A 17,127-nucleotide genomic window follows, 5' to 3' on the forward strand; every position below is an offset into this window, starting at 1 on the left:
TTGCAAGGCCTCAAAAGTGTATTGTTTGCATGGGGAAACTAGTGTTGAGCATGAAGGGGGTGCAGTAGTGAAGGAGAATTGTTGCCTACATTTGATGAAGAAGGGAAGAAGGGCAATGAAGAGCTTGAGGTCTCATTACATGCTATCTCAGGTTGCATTAATAGTAATGCTATGAAGTTACTGGGGAAGATTGGTTCCATGTCTGTTGAAATTCTTGTAGACTCAGGTTCCACTCATAATTTTCTGGATCCTTTGGTAGTAGAATCTGCGAAGTTGAAGGTGATAGAGGATAGTGGTTTGCAAGTTAGAGTGGCAAATGGAACTAAAATATCCAGTCAGGGCACAAGTGAAGAAATGATTAGTATTCAAGGTACTAAATTCAGAATTCCATTTCATGTCCTCACTCTTGGTGGCTGTGACATTGTGTTAGGAGTTCAATGGCTGAAGACATTAGGTCCCATTCAATGGGATTTCACGAATATGTCTATGCAGTTTGAAGTTAAGGGCAGGAAGTTGTCATTACATGATATTAATTCTGATGTGACAGAATGAGAAGCTGGAGTTAATCTGTTGAAGTCTTCTTTTGTTAGAAAGCAAGGGTGGTTATTGCAATTGGTGGCAGTGGAACCAAGGCTGGAAAAGGTTGAGTTGCAAGCTGAAGTAGAGGAAGTGTTGCAACAATTTGGGTAAGTATTTGAGGAACCAGTGGGGTTGCCACCAGTTAGAGCCTTTGATCACCAGATTCTATTGAAGGAAGGCACTGCAGCAATTTCAGTAAGGCCTTATCGATATCCCCACTACCAGAAATCTGAGATAGAGAAGATTGTGCAAGACTTGTTGAAGAATGGGGTTATAAGACCTAGTCAAAGTCCATTTTCATCTCCTGTTCTGCTTGTTAAAAAAGCTTATGGGGCTTGGAGAATGTGTATGGATTATCGAGCACTCAATCAAGCAACTGTCAAAGACAAGTTCCCAATTCCAGTCATTGATGAGCTGCTTGATGAACTTCATGGTGCCAAATTTTTTTCCAAGCTTGATCTCAGATCAGGCTACCATCAAATAAGGGTAAAAGAAAATGACATACCAAAAACTACATTTAGAACTCATGAGGGCCACTATGAGTTCTTGGTAATGTCATTTGGGCTTACCAATGCACCTGCCACCTTTCAGAGTTTGATGAACCATGTATTCAAGCCTTATCTTTGAAAATTTGTGTTAGTTTTTTTCGATGATATATTGATTTACAGCCACAACATGGTGGAACACCTTGCACACTTGAAAACAATATTATTTGTTCTACAGCATCAGTCCTTGTTTGCAAAAAGATCAAAATGTAAGTTTGTAGTTACTGAAGTTGATTATCTGGGTCATATTATTTCTGGGAAGGGGGTAATGGCAGATCCAATAAAAATTTCTTCTATGCTTGATTGACCTATACCAAAAACAGTGAAGGCACTAAGAGCGTTTTTAGACCTTACTGGTTACTACAGAAAGTTCATCAAAGGTTATGGATCCATTTACATCGTTATTGAAAAAGAATTCCTTTGTTTGGTCTGTAGAAGCTGAAGAAGCCTTTAATCATTTGAAGGTTGCTGTTGCAAAGCCTCCTGTCTTGAAGTTGCTAGAATTTTCTAAAGCATTTACAATTGAGTGTGATGCCTCGGGGTGGGCTAGGAGCTGTGTTAATGCAGGATAGCCAGCCAATTGCTTTTTTTAGCAAGGCTTTGAAGGGCAAGGCATTATCCTTATCAACTTATGAAAATGAGTTCTTAGTACTGGTTTGTGCAGTGGGCAAGTGGGGGCCATATCTGTTGGGTCAGACATTCAAGATCAAAATTGATCAACAAGTACTGAAACATTTATTAGAGCAAAATGTGGCTACTGAGGCTCAACACAAGTGGATCTCAAAGCTCATGGGGTATGATTTTACTGTTGAGTACAAGAGAGGTAGAGACAACAAAGTTGCTGATGCACTTTCCAGGAAAGAGGAGGAAGAGTTAGCCACATTAGTTCTTATTTCATTTCCTACTCCTATATGGTTAGAAGAGCTTAAGCAAAGTTATGCATTCTCTGTTGATATATTGCTAATCTTTTGGCTTATTTACATCAAGGGGAGCAAGTCTCTAAGGAATTTTCTCTTCAGCAAGGACTCATTTTCAGGAAAGAGAAATTGTTGTTAGTTCCTTCTTCACCATTTCATCAAAAGGTGTTACAGCATATTCATTATAATCCTGAAGCAGGCCATCTTGGGTATCACAAAACTCTACAGAAGGCTAGATTGGATTTTTACTGGCAAGGAATGAGGAAGGACATAAGGAAGTTAGTGAGGGAGTGCCAAATCTGCCAGACGAATAAGTATGAGACTATGCTGCCAGCAGGGTTACTCCAACCCCTACCTATTCCTCAAAGTCCTTGGCTTGACATTGCCATGGATTTTATCGAGGGCCTTCCAAGTTCAGGTGGTATGTCAGTAATTCTAACTGTCGTGGATAGGTTAACTAAACTTGGCCATTTCTTCCCAATGGCTCACCCTTATACAACCAGTAAGGTGGCTGAGGTTTTCTTTAATGGTGTATTCAAACTCCATATGGTTTACCTAAAACAATTGTCTGACAGAGATGTGGTTTTTACCAGTTTTCTGGAAAGAGTTGTTCAAGATGCAAGGGACTACTTTGGCTTATAGCTCAGCTTACCATCCTCAATCTGATGGTCAAGCTGAGGTATTAAATAAGTGCGTGGAGGGTTACTTGAGATCCTATGTGGGATCTAAGCCTAAAAGTTGGTGCACGTGGCTGCCAATGGCAGAATGGTGTTATAACACCACTGTCCATTCCTCTACTGGTTTTTCACCATTCCAGACTTTATATGGGTTTCCTGCTCCCAAGTTGTTGACATATGTTCCAGGCACTACTGCTAATGCAGCAGTGGATCAGCACTTGAAGTCGAGAGATGAGATATTGTCATTGTTAAAACAGAATTTGAAGCAGGCTCAGGAAAGAATGAAGTTGTTTGCTAATAGGAAAAGATCTGATAGGGTGTTTGCAGCAGGTGATTGGGTCTTTCTCAAGTTGTAGCCTTATAGACAAAAGTCTGTAGCCATGAGACACAATATGAAGTTGGCTTCGAGATATTATGGCCCATTTAAGATGCTTGAAAGGATTGGGTTGGTAGCTTATAAGTTGAATATGCCCTCCTCCTAAAAAATTCATCCTGTCTTCCATGTCTCCTGTTTAAAGAAGAAACTCGGTGATCAGATTTTTCCATTGCTACTTTGCCTCCAGTTGACAAAGAAGGTAGTGTACAGCCTGAACCAGAAGCAATTTTGGAGAGAAGGGTGAGGAAAGTCGGGAACCATGCCTCTACTGAAATGCTTGTCAAATGGGTAGGGGCTGCCATTGAGGATAGTTCATGGGAATTGCTATGGGACCTCAAAGCTTCATATCCTCATTTGGTGGGCACAGTTCTGTAATGTGTCACGGGTGCCTTGTGGGCAAGGCCTTGAAGAGGTAGGAATTGTCACGGGTGCAGTGGGCGAGGCCTTGAAGAGGAAAGGGAAGAATTGAAGTACAGACTGTGTAGAAGGGGAATAACAGAATTAACAGCTTGAGAGTAACTGAAATAACGAAATGAAGTTCATTAGTGAAACGATGCGTTTTGGTCTGTTGTAAGGAATAAATAAAACGACGTGTTTCATCTTTGTTGCATTCTTGTTTTGCTTTTAGCTTTTTGTAATTTACGTTTTGGGTATTAGAACATTACATTGTTTCTGCTTCACGACTGCTTCTATAAAAGCAGGACGGTTCATGTAATTGGCATTGAAGATTTAAGTGAGATCATTTTCTGGAGGTTGAGAATCTCTCGAAGATTCTCTGCAAGATTCATCATGGAATTTTGATCATTCTATTTGAGTTCTTGTGTTCATTAATTACTCTTCCTTGTGTGATTCTGAGTGATTGACAGTGATGATCTAAAAGGTTCCTTACAGTAGGTGTAAGAGTACAAACAATGGAAACAACATCAACTATGGCTCTTGGCCCAGATAATGTCCTAGGTGTAGGAGAAAAATTACCCAAATCGCCTTTGTGAAGAACACCGGCAGGAAGCTCTCTCTCTCTCTCAGTCGAAATCTGTCTCTTTTCTGAGGGTTGAACTCAGTCCGTCGTGGCTTTAGAGGTTGAGCTCCGTCCTACACCTAGCTCAAGGGTCGAGTTTCCATCGTGGTAGTGGTAGTCAAGAATCTGAATTTATTTCTGAAGAGAGGTTGTGAATCTAGGATGGAGAGGCTTGCGAGAGGAAATGGTTGATTTCTGTGTTCATGGAGGGAGAAGTTTGAGAGAGAATCATTTGATTTCTGGTCGAGAGAGGGAAATCTGTTTTCAGGGACGGAGAGTTGAGATGGACCGGAGGAAGAAAAGTGGACCCGGTTTATCTAGTGGATTTCGTGTGTCATGTGATCGTAGACCGGCCTATGAGTAGATTTTTCCTTAAAACAAATCCACGACAGAAACAAGTGTTAATTACTAGTTTAGACTTTTTGTTTTAGCCAAAGAAAAATGGAAAAATTTCACGGAGCCCTCCTTTTGACGACCTTCAAATGCAAATAGAAACGCTTTCTGTATTTCATGGCTACTTCAAAGCTCTTCCACCGCCTTCGTCGCTCTCCCGCCCCTTCCCTTGTTCCCATTCTCTCGAGCGCGCGTCTCTCTAACCTACTTCCCAGCCCTATCCCTGTTCCCATCTCCCCAGCTCCCCACCCTTCTCACCCTCGCAATCCTCGTTTCCTCCCGCCCCTGAACCCAATCGCTTCTTTCCACATCTTCCACTTCCGACCTTTCTCCTCTCATTTACCAGATGACTCCGAGCTCGGGCGACTCGGCGGTGACCCGGGTGCTGAGGCAGCGACCGAATTGGAGCTTATAAATGCAGGACTTGGTAAAGTAACGGAGGCAGAGCTTAATGCTACTGTCGACGATTCCATTCTTCCGGTTCATTCGGTGATTTCGATGCTCGATGGCTACCACGATCTCACTGGATTCCCTTGGTAAACATTCATTTCTTCCCCCTCTGTTTGGTTCTGCGAAAATATGGGAAACCAAAGGAAAACTCTTAATTGGATTTCTTTTCTTGTTTTCTTTTTTAAAACGATTCACTTTGTTCTCTGATTATCAATATCTTTGTCTATTAAGTTTTACTTACGACAAAGAAGTTCTATTACCAAAGTAACCGCTGTTTTTGAAATTTACGCAAATCAGCCAAAAAACGAAAAAGAAAAAGAAAAAGAAAAAGAAAAAAGAAAGGTTAGTTTGTTGAAAAGTTTCACAGAAGGAAACATGAAGCAACAATATTAACGATGAGCGATTAATCCTAATACTTAATAATCTTGTACTGGTTTTTTGATGAAATTCCAGGTGGATAGTTATTGCTTCCTCCACTTTGGCTCTCAGAGTTGCACTGTTCCCAGTACTGATTTTTCAACTTAACAAGTTGAAAAAGATTGCAGAGTTATTCCCGAAGTGTGAGTTCGCAATCTTAGTATACCATGTATTTGGCTTTCCTGTTTTCAATACCTTCGTGCTTACCTCCTGCTCAACCTTTGCAAAAATGAGGCTGTTTATAGTCGTTTTTATGCTTCTTATTATTGTTCAACTTGATTTGAATTTAGCTGCTTCAATTGTCTGGATATATCCCCTAGTTTGTTCTACAATGGGACAGTTATTTGTTGTGTTTGGAGCTCAATTTGTTGCTGTCCCCTAGTTTTTATGCATGATACTTGTGGTTATGGATCTGGCATTTTGCCTCATGCAATACCAGCTTTTGAGGCTGAAAGAGAGGTCTGATTTTGGTATGTGGAGATTTCTTGAAATTAGAGAACTTTAGCTAATGTAGTGTAAATGGCAAGAGAGAAACGATTTGACCTTCAAAGACAGGAACTCAAAGTTTTCTTCTTTAGTACACTCTACTATCAGATGGTTGTCCATTTATCTTTCTCTAGCCCTAGCTTCTAGAATTTTCTCGATCTCTTTACTTTCTATAGTCAGGTGCATATGTGTATGCTCCTTATGTGATTGAATGGTGCCTATTTGTTCATTAGCAAAATAAAAGAATCCTCAAGAATCAAACCATCTATAATTTTTTAATAGCAAGCCCCATTTAAGAACTCATCAAGTAGACTAATTTTATTTTATTTCATTTTTGTATGTGAAAAAGGAATTCATTAGGGAAGCTTCATTTTGGCTCAACCCTAGTACATGAGACACATACAAGAGGAAAGAGTACTTTGTTGAGTTACTATTATGAAACAAACACAATTTGTATGGAAGGAGCAAGTGTCGAGAAGCTAGCTTTTGCATAAAAAATATATACTTTGTACTATTATTGGTAAATAAGAATTTTATTGATGAGGGAAATAGGCATAGTCCAAGTTCATAGGACATATATGAGAGCAACAACCATGTATGATAGTGAGGACCCGATACTGACTGATGTGTGTGGGTGGTGTATGGCATCTCACAATGTTCTAATGGGGCTTCAATTGACCATTGACTAGTGCTTTGGACTATTTAGGCTCGGGTTTTCTCTTTCCTAATAAAAAATGTGGGGCTTGATCCGTGCCACTTAGTATGGAATGGCACGATGAGGATTCTAAGAAATTAATTGGGGAGATTGTGATACCCCATACTAACTGATGAGTGTAGGTGGTGTATGGAATCCCAAATTGCTTGCGAAGGAAATTTTTTTGCCCTTTATAATGGTTCTAATGGGGCTCCAATTGTACCATTGCTAGTCCTTTGGAGTATAGGCCCAGATTTGGCTCAAGCTTTCTCTTAGGGCGTTACAATGGTTTAGGCCTCCCTTAGGTCATTACAAATGGTATCAGAGCTCATCCAAACCAGAAGCGTGGGACTTGAGCCTTGCCACCTTGTAACACTCCTTGCAGTAGGCTTGGGTTGCACGTACTTTTGTAATTGAAAGCCAAGCAAGAGACTTGCATCAATTAATAAAACATCTCTTTATTTCATAAAAGAGGTCTTAAATGAAAAAAGTCTTAAAATACAGACATACTCAGAGTTTTAATGCGGAAAATAAAATAAAATAGAACACATGCTAAATCATATAGAAATCAAACTAAGGGCGCCTAGATCTAAGTGATACTAGGCTGCTTTGTCTAAGCTTGGGTCGCCTGCTCATCCTGGCCGTCTTCTTCACCTGGGTGGTTAACAACATAAAAGGAAAATAAAATGAGTCGAAGACTTAATAAGAAGCACAACATACTATAAATATAATAAACATAAGTTTTTTTCTAAAAATAAGCATAATATTGATATAAAATTTGAAACATTCATACTTCTACTCATGGCATGCATGACTTATAAAACTTGATTTTCATTTTCTTATCTTAATTGGCCAACACACATTAACCCCGTGTGCAAGGTTGTGCACTGGTCCTATTGCCTTTGGCCATAAGGGGAACCGCTAAACATAGCATAAATATCTGTGGTGCAATTAATCTCTAGGGGCCATCAGACTGAGGGATTTTTCCCTTGAATTACTCGTGGTGCACTTGAGGGAAAATTCTTGCTGAGAACTTGTGCACCCCCGGGATTAGTTGAGATGCTGTTCCTGAACACTAAGTGCCAATAAAAAAATCATATCTATGGTGGACCACGTTTAAGTCTGTGGCTTGCACATTCACCTATAATTTGCATTGGTATCATGCATCTCTGTGGCCATTTTATATCTTAATCTTATCAAATCTTGGGTGGTTTGTTTTCACAAACTATCTCAACTCATCTCATTTAATCATTACAACTTTCTCAAACTTCCAAACAAAATACAATAAACAATTCAACTTTTTCAAATCTCAAAACAAAACTAATATTAAAAAATAATATTCTAACAATATTTTATTCAACTTTCAACTTTCATCTCATCTCATCTGTATAACCAAACGAGGCCTTAGACTTATCTTACGCTTATCATATAAGGAGTTTCATAACATATGCCGTATGAGATGCATGATTCAATTAATTAACATGACTAGAGTATAATAATAAAAAATACAATATGATCACATGGTATGATGAATGGTATGCTTTACGTAACTAGTGAACCTGTTCTACCTATTTAACATCACACTTGGTACATTAAAATGGGCTTCCAAAGAAACATCACACTATTCTTAGGTTCTAATTAGGGTTTCTAATCAGCATGTCGTATGTTTTTATTTAAGACACAATTCTTTTATGGAATACAAAGTTGTTTTATTAATTATTTAAATCTCGTCTGGCTTCATTTACGGAAACACATGACATCCCTAGACTACGAGAAGGGGAGTTATAGGCCTATAGGCCCTAGTTGAAGTTCAATCCAAACTTAACGACTAGGACTTGGGTGCAACAGTCATAAATATTCAGGCCATTAGAATCTATTACAATCTACCAATGGAATAAAGTATTATAAAAAAATTTTAAGCTCATCCATTGACCGATTGCGATCTTCAAAACTTATTCCATTCCTCTCCTCCAAAGGCACCACCAAATCAAAATCATCTTCCAAATTGTTGCGATTTGTGAATTCTCATGTAGGCCTCTCCAATTTGCTAGAAATTCAACCACCCTTCTTAGCATCTCCCAAGCTAACCCCATTCTAGCAAAGAAATCACACCATCATTGTTGTAAAAACCACTCTTAAGCACAAAGCGTCAAGGGTTAAGCGCTTTCCTTACTAAAAGCGAAACACATTTTGAAAAGCGCGATTTAAGCACGCTTTTCTGCATATCAAGGGGTCATAGTGACCTCACAATAAATTAATAAATGGTGAACAGACTCCCCACTCTTCTTGCACATATAACACCAATCCATAATAATGATTCAACATTTCCTTATAATGTCTAGAGTGAGGACCTACAACACCAATCCATAATAATGATTCAACATTTCCCTGATGAGGCTGTCTATACAAAGAAATCAGCTTTTAAGTGGGCCTTAGTCTTCCAAATGTTCTACAATGGGAATGTATTGTGTTTCGTGTGGTGAGAGACCTATAAAATGACCGAATGGTAAATTGGGGGTTGGGGTGGGTCTTAGAAGGATGCCAAATTTTTTTTTGCACCACCCCCACTCTACTAGAGTACACAAGGTTGTAGAACTCCTTGAATGCGTCAACTTTTTAATCTCATGCGGTGTAATGAAGGTGACATTCTATTGAGGAACTCCACTATATACATCAAGTAGTTCGCAATTGGGGCTTCTTGCATCTGTGTAATTCCATAGATTCCTGGATAAGCTTCCTTTAGGGGTATCTTGCCACACCATTTACCACACTAGAATTCGACTTAGAACCCGTCCCCTACCACAAATCAAGTATATCTAGAGAAGTAGCCCATTCTCTTCTTATTTGCTTCCATAGCTCCACTGTAACACCCCATCCCTAGTAAGGTCAGAATGCTACCAACCTTTCAAAATCACTCAAAAGTAAGGTCTCCATGTGTACTGTTCTGAGAGGTGATGCTCGTGGTATTATACGATGTCGTTCTTTATGGCTACCTGATCCAAGGAAACTGCTCTGTCTACCATTAACATCTCAATAGCATTGTCCTCCTATGTGAATTGGCCACTTGATGGAAGAATTTCGCGCACTTGTCTCCTTCATTTTTTTTTTTTTTGGTAAGTAAACGATTATATTAATATTAATACGAATAGGCATAAGTACACAATGGGGTATATAAGAGGTAACACCTATTTAGGAATAAGAAATAGAAATAAGAAAATCATGAAAATCGAGGCCATTGAAATCTATATAGCTTTGGCCCAGAAAAACAAAATTCTAATAAAAAGGTAATCTAATCTCCTCCAATGAACGTTCCCCGTCTTCGAATGTCTGCTCATTTCGTTCTTGCTAAATGCACCAAAGAATACATATAAGAATCATCTTCCACACATTTGAGATTTGTAGAATACCGCCCAGGTTCGTCCAACATGCTAGAAGTTCGACCACTGTTGCAAGCATAACCCAGGCTAGCTCAACCCGTCTAAATACACCATCCTATAACGCTCTAGCAACCTTGCAACGTAGTAGAAGATGGTCCATAGTCTCACTATTTTATTTTCACACATAGCAACAGTCCACTACTATCACCCTACGTTTCCGTAAGTTATCCATCGCCATAATCTTTCTCAGAGATGCTGTCCAAGCAAAAATTGCTGCTCTAGGAGGCGCCTTATTTCTCCAAATCCTTTCTCCATGGAAAGTGATTATTTTGCTGTTGAATGAGGGCCTTATAGAAAGAACGAACTGAAAATATACATTTTTTGGTAGGTACCCACCACAAAGTCTTAGCTCCTTGAGTACTCGGTCACATGGAGTATAAGAGTCGGAAAAAATTTGCAAAGCTGGTGACTTCCCAATCTTGGGCCGCCTTAGTGAAGCTCACATTCCATTGGACTAAGTCACCAGCCATCTCCATGAGGTCCCCCACTGAAGCTTCTTTCTCACTTGCAAGCCCGAACATTGTAGGGAATGAATCCTTGAGGGCTCTATCTCCACACCATAAGTCATGCCAGAACTTAGTTCGAGCCGTCTCCATCACATTCTAGTATGACGAGCAAACACGCCCCACACTCGTCTAATGTGCTTCCATATTGCCACACCATAGACCCCACTTACCTTCCTAGAGCACCATCCCCCCACAAGCCTCCATACTTGAAATCAATCACCGACTTCCATAAAGCTTCCTGCTCCGTATTATAAGGCCAGAACCATTTTCCAAGTAAAGCCTGATTGAACACCCTCCTATTTCTAATTCCCAAACCACCGATGGTTCCTTTGCCTGCCGCAAGACCACCGGGACCACCTCCGGTGACGTTGGCTGGTTCTCGCCGGTCGATGGCCCTGCATCACAGGCTTCATGTCTCTTCCATACGCATATATTGGGGCAAGCCTGTCTCATGTTTTTTAGTTGGCCCATAGGCTGAGGCCTATTGAATTGGCCCAAATCTAGCTTAGCCTTCCCTCTGTTTTGGCTCACGGACTGAATCCCACTAAAGTGGCCCACACCACTTTGATCCATGCTGACTGGCCTGTCTGTGCCCAGACCACCCTTAGGCTTTTCTTTACCTAGTCCACAATCTATGTGGCCCAAGCCCAAGCACACCACCTGATTCTCCTCATCGCACCGTATAAGGCTCTCCATTCTCTCCTGCAATGCGTCCAACTTCTTTTTCATGTCCAAAAGAGTACGATTCATGCTTTCCTCTGTCAAGCCAACAACACACTTGCCTCCACCACCTTGCCTCTGAACACCTACTGTACGAATGACACAACCAGCCCTCCCTGGACCCATGGCTCTGCTCAGACTAGTTGACATGTCAGATCGTCTTCCTTGCTTGTTTTGTTCATGTGAGGTAATCGGTGCCCTTGGCTGTTGGAGGACATTCTTGTATGAACGCGTGCGGTTGGTTCACCGCCACCATTGCCACCGCTGACGCTTGAATGCCCCTCCTCTGTTGCGGCCCATGTGTCCACCCTCTCTTCTAGCCCTTAGTACATCCGTCAACTTCCTCCATCCCTTGCCATACCTCTCCTCTGGAATGAAAATTAAGTTTCGTCTACCACTGCCTCTATACTCGACTAGTGCATGTAACGGCCTCGGGAATTAGAGCATCTCTGCACAACGAAGCCTCTATCTCCCTCTCAATGAGTAGCATACAACTCTCTTCTTTCATCCTTCAAATAGTCCTCCAATGCTTTGGTAAACCATAGCACCATGGACATCCCCAGTTCATTACTTTCACGACTCTCAAACTCCTCTTGGTAATGTGCAAATATCTTCCATCCCTTGTTAACTCAAAGCTTTTGATTTGATTACTACTTGTTTCGGAAATCCCATCTCCACTCCATATTCTTGCTTGCCCATCATAAGATCCTGTTGCAAGTAAAGTCCCATCCGCCTACACAATTTGTCTCCCTCAAGAGATCGTGCCCTTGATTTTTGTCTCCAAAAGATGTCCATCAATGTTGTTCTTTCGTGTTTCGTGACTACCTGAGTTTTGTGAGTTCTATTGGAGTCAAAGAGAGTTCTTACCTCCTCCTTGCCCTCCAGACACTATAGCTCCTACAAGAGAGAGCACCTCTGTTGTACTATGTTTCCAAAAACTTCTTCATTTCGTCAATTCATATAATTTTTCAGTGGTTATAACTTTCTTGCCATTATGAAACTTGGGGAGACTTGGAAATAGTAAGAAGACCACCATTGTCAGATCCTGCCTACAAAACCGTCAGATTTAAGCTATATATTCTCAAATTTAAAATATGTTCTGCCCCCTTGGATACCTTCACAATCTAGGATGATAGGGAAATGATCAGAGCAAAATCTAGGTAATCTTTTTTGAATTACATCCGAAATGTAACTCCCAATCTACCAATAAATAAAAATTTTGCTACGTACAGTACTCTAAACATAGTCCCTGTGTACTCCTTTGCGTGTCCGTCCATATTAGCTTAAGTCAATGACCCAAAACCCCATTCTCTCAGATTTTTGCCTAGCCCGTGCCATATCTCATTTCTCTCTACCATTCGAGTTCCCATTGCAGCTCTGTCAACCGGCGTTGACCTGTTCAGCTCCTCCACCACCATTGGCCATTTTTCTTTACCTGAATTATTGAAGGCTGCTGGAGTTGCAGAGCTCAAATGATTGGCATTAGTCATTGATAATTTTCAAACCCCCAGAACACTAGAAAACTCACTCAATCCAAAACAACTGGATAAATTTGAAGCGGAAAATATTGTAAAAAGTTTTAAAAAATAAAGACAATAGGAAACGCCAAGATAATCCTTAAGTGCTCGCTTCAAATACCGGAATTCACCAATATTGACATAGAATTTTACAAATTCACTGACAAAACAAGAGCCAACGTGTAAACCGACGTTAAGTTCAACTCTGATCCTCTAGTTAGAAAAATAATACTAATCTGAAAAAGAAAGAACAAAGAAGTTCCCAGATCTAGTTAACAAAGACCCATCTTAGGAATTTTAGGAAAAATGAAAATCGAGTGAGAAATGAGAAGCAAGAAGGTGGATGAAAGATAGAGGGAACAAGAAGGAGATGTATACGTAAAAATCATCCCGACCCTAACCGTAGTCAGTGAAGAAGCAATTGCTCGATCTGATCATAGATTCAGAGAGCTAGAGTGTGAGAGAGTTGGGTAATAGAAAAGTGGCAATCTTTTTGAGATGGAGAGGATGATGGATTTGAAGATCAAGTACAAGAACGAAATGTTGGAAAAAACCCAACTTAAATAGAGAAAGGAAGCTGCAAAAAAGGTGGAAAATCAGGAGAATCAGTCTCCAGCGCTTCAATGGAAGCTCAACAATGGAAGGGCACGACAACTTAGACCATCCTCAACATAGCATCTCCTCTGCTATGGTTTGATAGTTAGGGCTCCACAAACATCTCCTCAAGCTCATCTCCTCTAAGCACTATTTCATTGCTCAACGCTTGGTTCCTCAGTTTTCATTTCCTTCTACTTGGCTGGGTCCCTCAATTTTAATAAAACAAGTCGTTTCTTCGCCTTATGTGGCCTCCTCCATGTCAAGTCGTACACGAGGTCTCCCCACCATAGGAATTTCTCTAAAAAAAATGTAACTTCTAATATGAGGTTATCAGAAACCTATCAATCCTCGACCAGGAAGGGTGTTTTCGGCTGTTGGACCATGTGAACGTACCTCCAATTAATGGAATATCCATAAGGTCATGTCGAAAATGAAGTCTCCGCCAACTCTTCCCATAATAACCTCTTTTCTGAGTCAATATTAGGGCTATGGACTCATGCAAATGCCCACCGGAATCCGTCTTCTAAATTCTTAAATGAGCAAAGCACAATATGGCCTGGTTTGGATGTTGAAAGCCTCACATCTCATTCCATCTCATCTCAATATCCAAACACTATAAACACAAACACAAACACTTTCAATTTCAAATTTTTAATTTTTTCATTTAATCATTACACCTTTCCCAAACTTCCAAACAAAAAACAACTCAACCTTTTCAAATCCCAAAATAAATAATATTAAAAAATTGTATTCTAAGAATATTTTAACTTCATAATATTTTTATTCAACTTTTTCTCTCATTTCTCAAAATCTCATAAAATATCTCAACTCAAACCATTTCGCTACTATTCACAAACCATTTCTCTATTATTCACAGATCATCTTATCTCATCTCACTATCCAAACTAGGCCTAAATTCTCCACACATTCCTCCAACCTCTCCACCATCCTTTTATAATACCTAACTAAAACACCACTGGATGCCCCTTTAGAAGGCAAGTATGACAGCCAATATGTTGACATCTCCATAAGCTTTGAACTAGTTCTCTTGTAATAAGTTCCAGCTTGGTCTCCTATAAACGGATAATATCACCCTTCCATTGATGAAGTGAGTTTATGATTTGGAGCCGCTTGTTACTCTCATTCAGCCCCCCTTACATTCCATGATATACTTTTTGGTTTCATAAAGTGACCATCTTTGCTCTTCGCTTAAAACTCCCCGGTTAGAGCTCTTCTCCCCTACATAATCATTCATTGCCCAAGTTAGCCTATTTAGTTCTCTTTCTTTTTCTTTTTTAGTTGAATTGAGAGACGGATCAAATCTGGAGTGTGCATATGCGGTCTCTATAGCTATGAGTAATGCCATGAATTCATCTTTGAAACCCTCACATGTGATACCTACACAATGCTTAATCTCCATAGCTTTTTGAATTACCCAATCTGACACTTTAGGGTGAAACAAGTTTAAAGGAATAGCTTCTTCCACTTCGTCTGTTGTCTTCTTCACCCTCCTTCATCCTCCCTCCCTTCAGCCATCATTTCGGCAACTGTTACTTCGTCCCTCCTTTATTGGACTCAAATAAGACCAGAGCTGCTTCCATTTCGACCTCCCCCACCGTATGTAGAGTTTCCCCCACTATTTTTGCACTCTCAAAGTCAACAGACAAGTGTTTCTTGGCTAAACTGTCATTTTCCGGTGTTGGTATAGTCGACTTCACTGCAGGGAGATCGGTTGTCAATCCAGGTGTTTCTGGCACAAGGATTTGTGCCACCCCGTAGTGCTCTAACCCTCCCGGTGAAATTTCCACCCTCTCATCGATAGATCGCATTAGAGACTCAGTTTCCGATGTCGTGAGTGTTACCTTCGCAACAACAGTAACGAAAGTTGACCCAAAGAACTTCGTGGAAGTTTCTGTGCCACCCCACAATACACTAATCCCCCGATAGTTGATGTCCTGTGTCGATGTCCGCTTTTGAACAACCTTCTTAGTTTCCATTGTTGGTAACAGTGTAATATTATCTGATATAGGCCCAGATGTTGCAGGCGCACGGTTCTGTGTCATCCTTGGTTGGAGTTGTGCCGGTGTCATATAGTTGCTGATGAGGAGCCCTGTTTGAAGGAAGAGTGCCCGACCCGTTTGAGTATTCATTTCATCTTGGGTAAACAGGTTGAACGCACTCGACCCACTCCAATTTTAGATTTGCCTTTATCAGGCCTGATGGGTTTCGGCCCATTACTAACCAGCCCTGCATCTTTACTCTCCAAACCTTTAGTGCGTCAGCCGTGGCCTGGGCCCAGCCCCAGCCCTAGACTCAGACCCAGACCCAGACCCATATCCACTTTATATATGAGATCTGATTCCGCCTCGCCCAACATACTTCCCTTATAAATCTCTCTCTCTAATTTTCTTTTTCTTTGAAAGGTGAAGTTGTGATGAAGATCTAGCTGTTATCGGAGACGGTCTCTAACGATTCCGTCGTTGAAGGCAACACAACCCCCTAAAAAGTTTTGAGCTTTCCCTTTCATAGTTATAGTACTTATCAAAATATATATATATATATATATATATATGAGATCTTCTATTGCCTTCTTCAAAAACCCCATGTCCTCTTTCAGTCGAATCAGGACCCCCTGCTCCTCTCTTTTTGCTGAGTCGACGTTGGACAAGCCACCATCATACTCTTTTGTGAAAAGTCTGGGGTTAGCTTCTGGTACATCAGATCACCTCAAACCATGCTTCTCTGCAACAATAGTACTCTCCCCTGCTGCACTTCCTTTTTGCCCTTATCACTTAGTTGTTGCAACGATGAGTGGACCATAGCATGCGGCACCACCACTAGTTTCCCTACGCCACGACTTGCTTCCCTTTCTCCTTCCCCTTGGCTACTGCCTGTCCAGGCGTAAAGACAAAGCTTGATCCTTTTCTGTCGGGATAGTATGCATGGTTAGAGCATGCTTTATCTCCAGAGAGAGACTTTTCCACCCTCTTCCTTTCATTCCTTCCGGGATCACTAGAAGACCTCGATGTCCACTACCACCGTAATTTGTTAATTCTATATAACGCTCAAAAGCATTAGAATGTTGATAAAGAACCTAGTGCTCTTCTTGGGACTAACAGGTAAAGAACCTAGTGCTCCCCAAGAATGGACATCACTAGGTGCATCGCCAGTTATGCATTCCAGCATTGCAATTTGTCCTTTAACCTCTACTATCGCTTCATTGTCTTGGCCCCTTTTAATAATTTACCTTAGCCATTCATTCACTATTTGTCTACTTCGTTTCTTTCATTAAGCATTTTCTTTCTTTATCTTTCATCATTTAATATGGTATAATACTATATATGTATATAAGCAGTCCAAACGCCTTGCCCCTTTTCAGGTCAGGAATGCTACTACCATTTTAAAATAGCTTAGTAGTTGAGGGTAAAAGATCCCATAGTTTTAAAATAAAACAAAATCAAACTTTATTAAATACTAAAAACTAAAAGAGAGTCCACGGAAACTCTTATTAAAGTAACTCAAAAGTCTTGTGCTTCACAAAATAACTTGTAAATAAATTAAACCATAAAACTAAAATCATCATGACAATCTAGGCCTTTGCCTCGTTTCTTTAAGCCAAGTCCTATCTTTCAGCTTTATTCTCACATAAGTCATTGCCTGGATCATTTAAAACAAAAATGAGTTGGATATTCTAGCAATACATCACACAGTAAAAATATACTCAACGGTTTTTCTCTTTAAACCACCATGCATAAAACATAAACGTTAACATGGTTCACATTTGATCCATCACATCAT

At 40.3% G+C, this 17,127-nt stretch overlaps 1 protein-coding gene and 1 non-coding gene across 2 annotated transcripts in view; both read left to right on the forward strand.

Moving 5' to 3' along the window:
* The first annotated feature begins 4,585 nt into the window (after nucleotides 1–4,585).
* Nucleotides 4,586–17,127, forward strand: part of LOC121259060 (ALBINO3-like protein 2, chloroplastic) — a 54,988-nt gene continuing 42,446 nt past the window's right edge. Inside the window, exons 1-2 of the mRNA XM_041160539.1 lie at nucleotides 4,586–5,041; nucleotides 5,409–5,515. Of these exons, the coding sequence (XP_041016473.1) occupies nucleotides 4,623–5,041; nucleotides 5,409–5,515 (526 nt within the window). The 5' untranslated portion in view covers nucleotides 4,586–4,622. The remainder of the gene's footprint in view (nucleotides 5,042–5,408; nucleotides 5,516–17,127) is intronic.
* On the forward strand, nucleotides 15,756–15,846 carry LOC121261726. The gene has a single exon (XR_005939954.1). It is a non-coding gene; the product is annotated as a small nucleolar RNA U61 (small nucleolar RNA).

This window comes from Juglans microcarpa x Juglans regia, chromosome 4D, assembly GCF_004785595.1.
Source record: "Juglans microcarpa x Juglans regia isolate MS1-56 chromosome 4D, Jm3101_v1.0, whole genome shotgun sequence".
Lineage (NCBI taxonomy): Eukaryota > Viridiplantae > Streptophyta > Magnoliopsida > Fagales > Juglandaceae > Juglans > Juglans microcarpa x Juglans regia.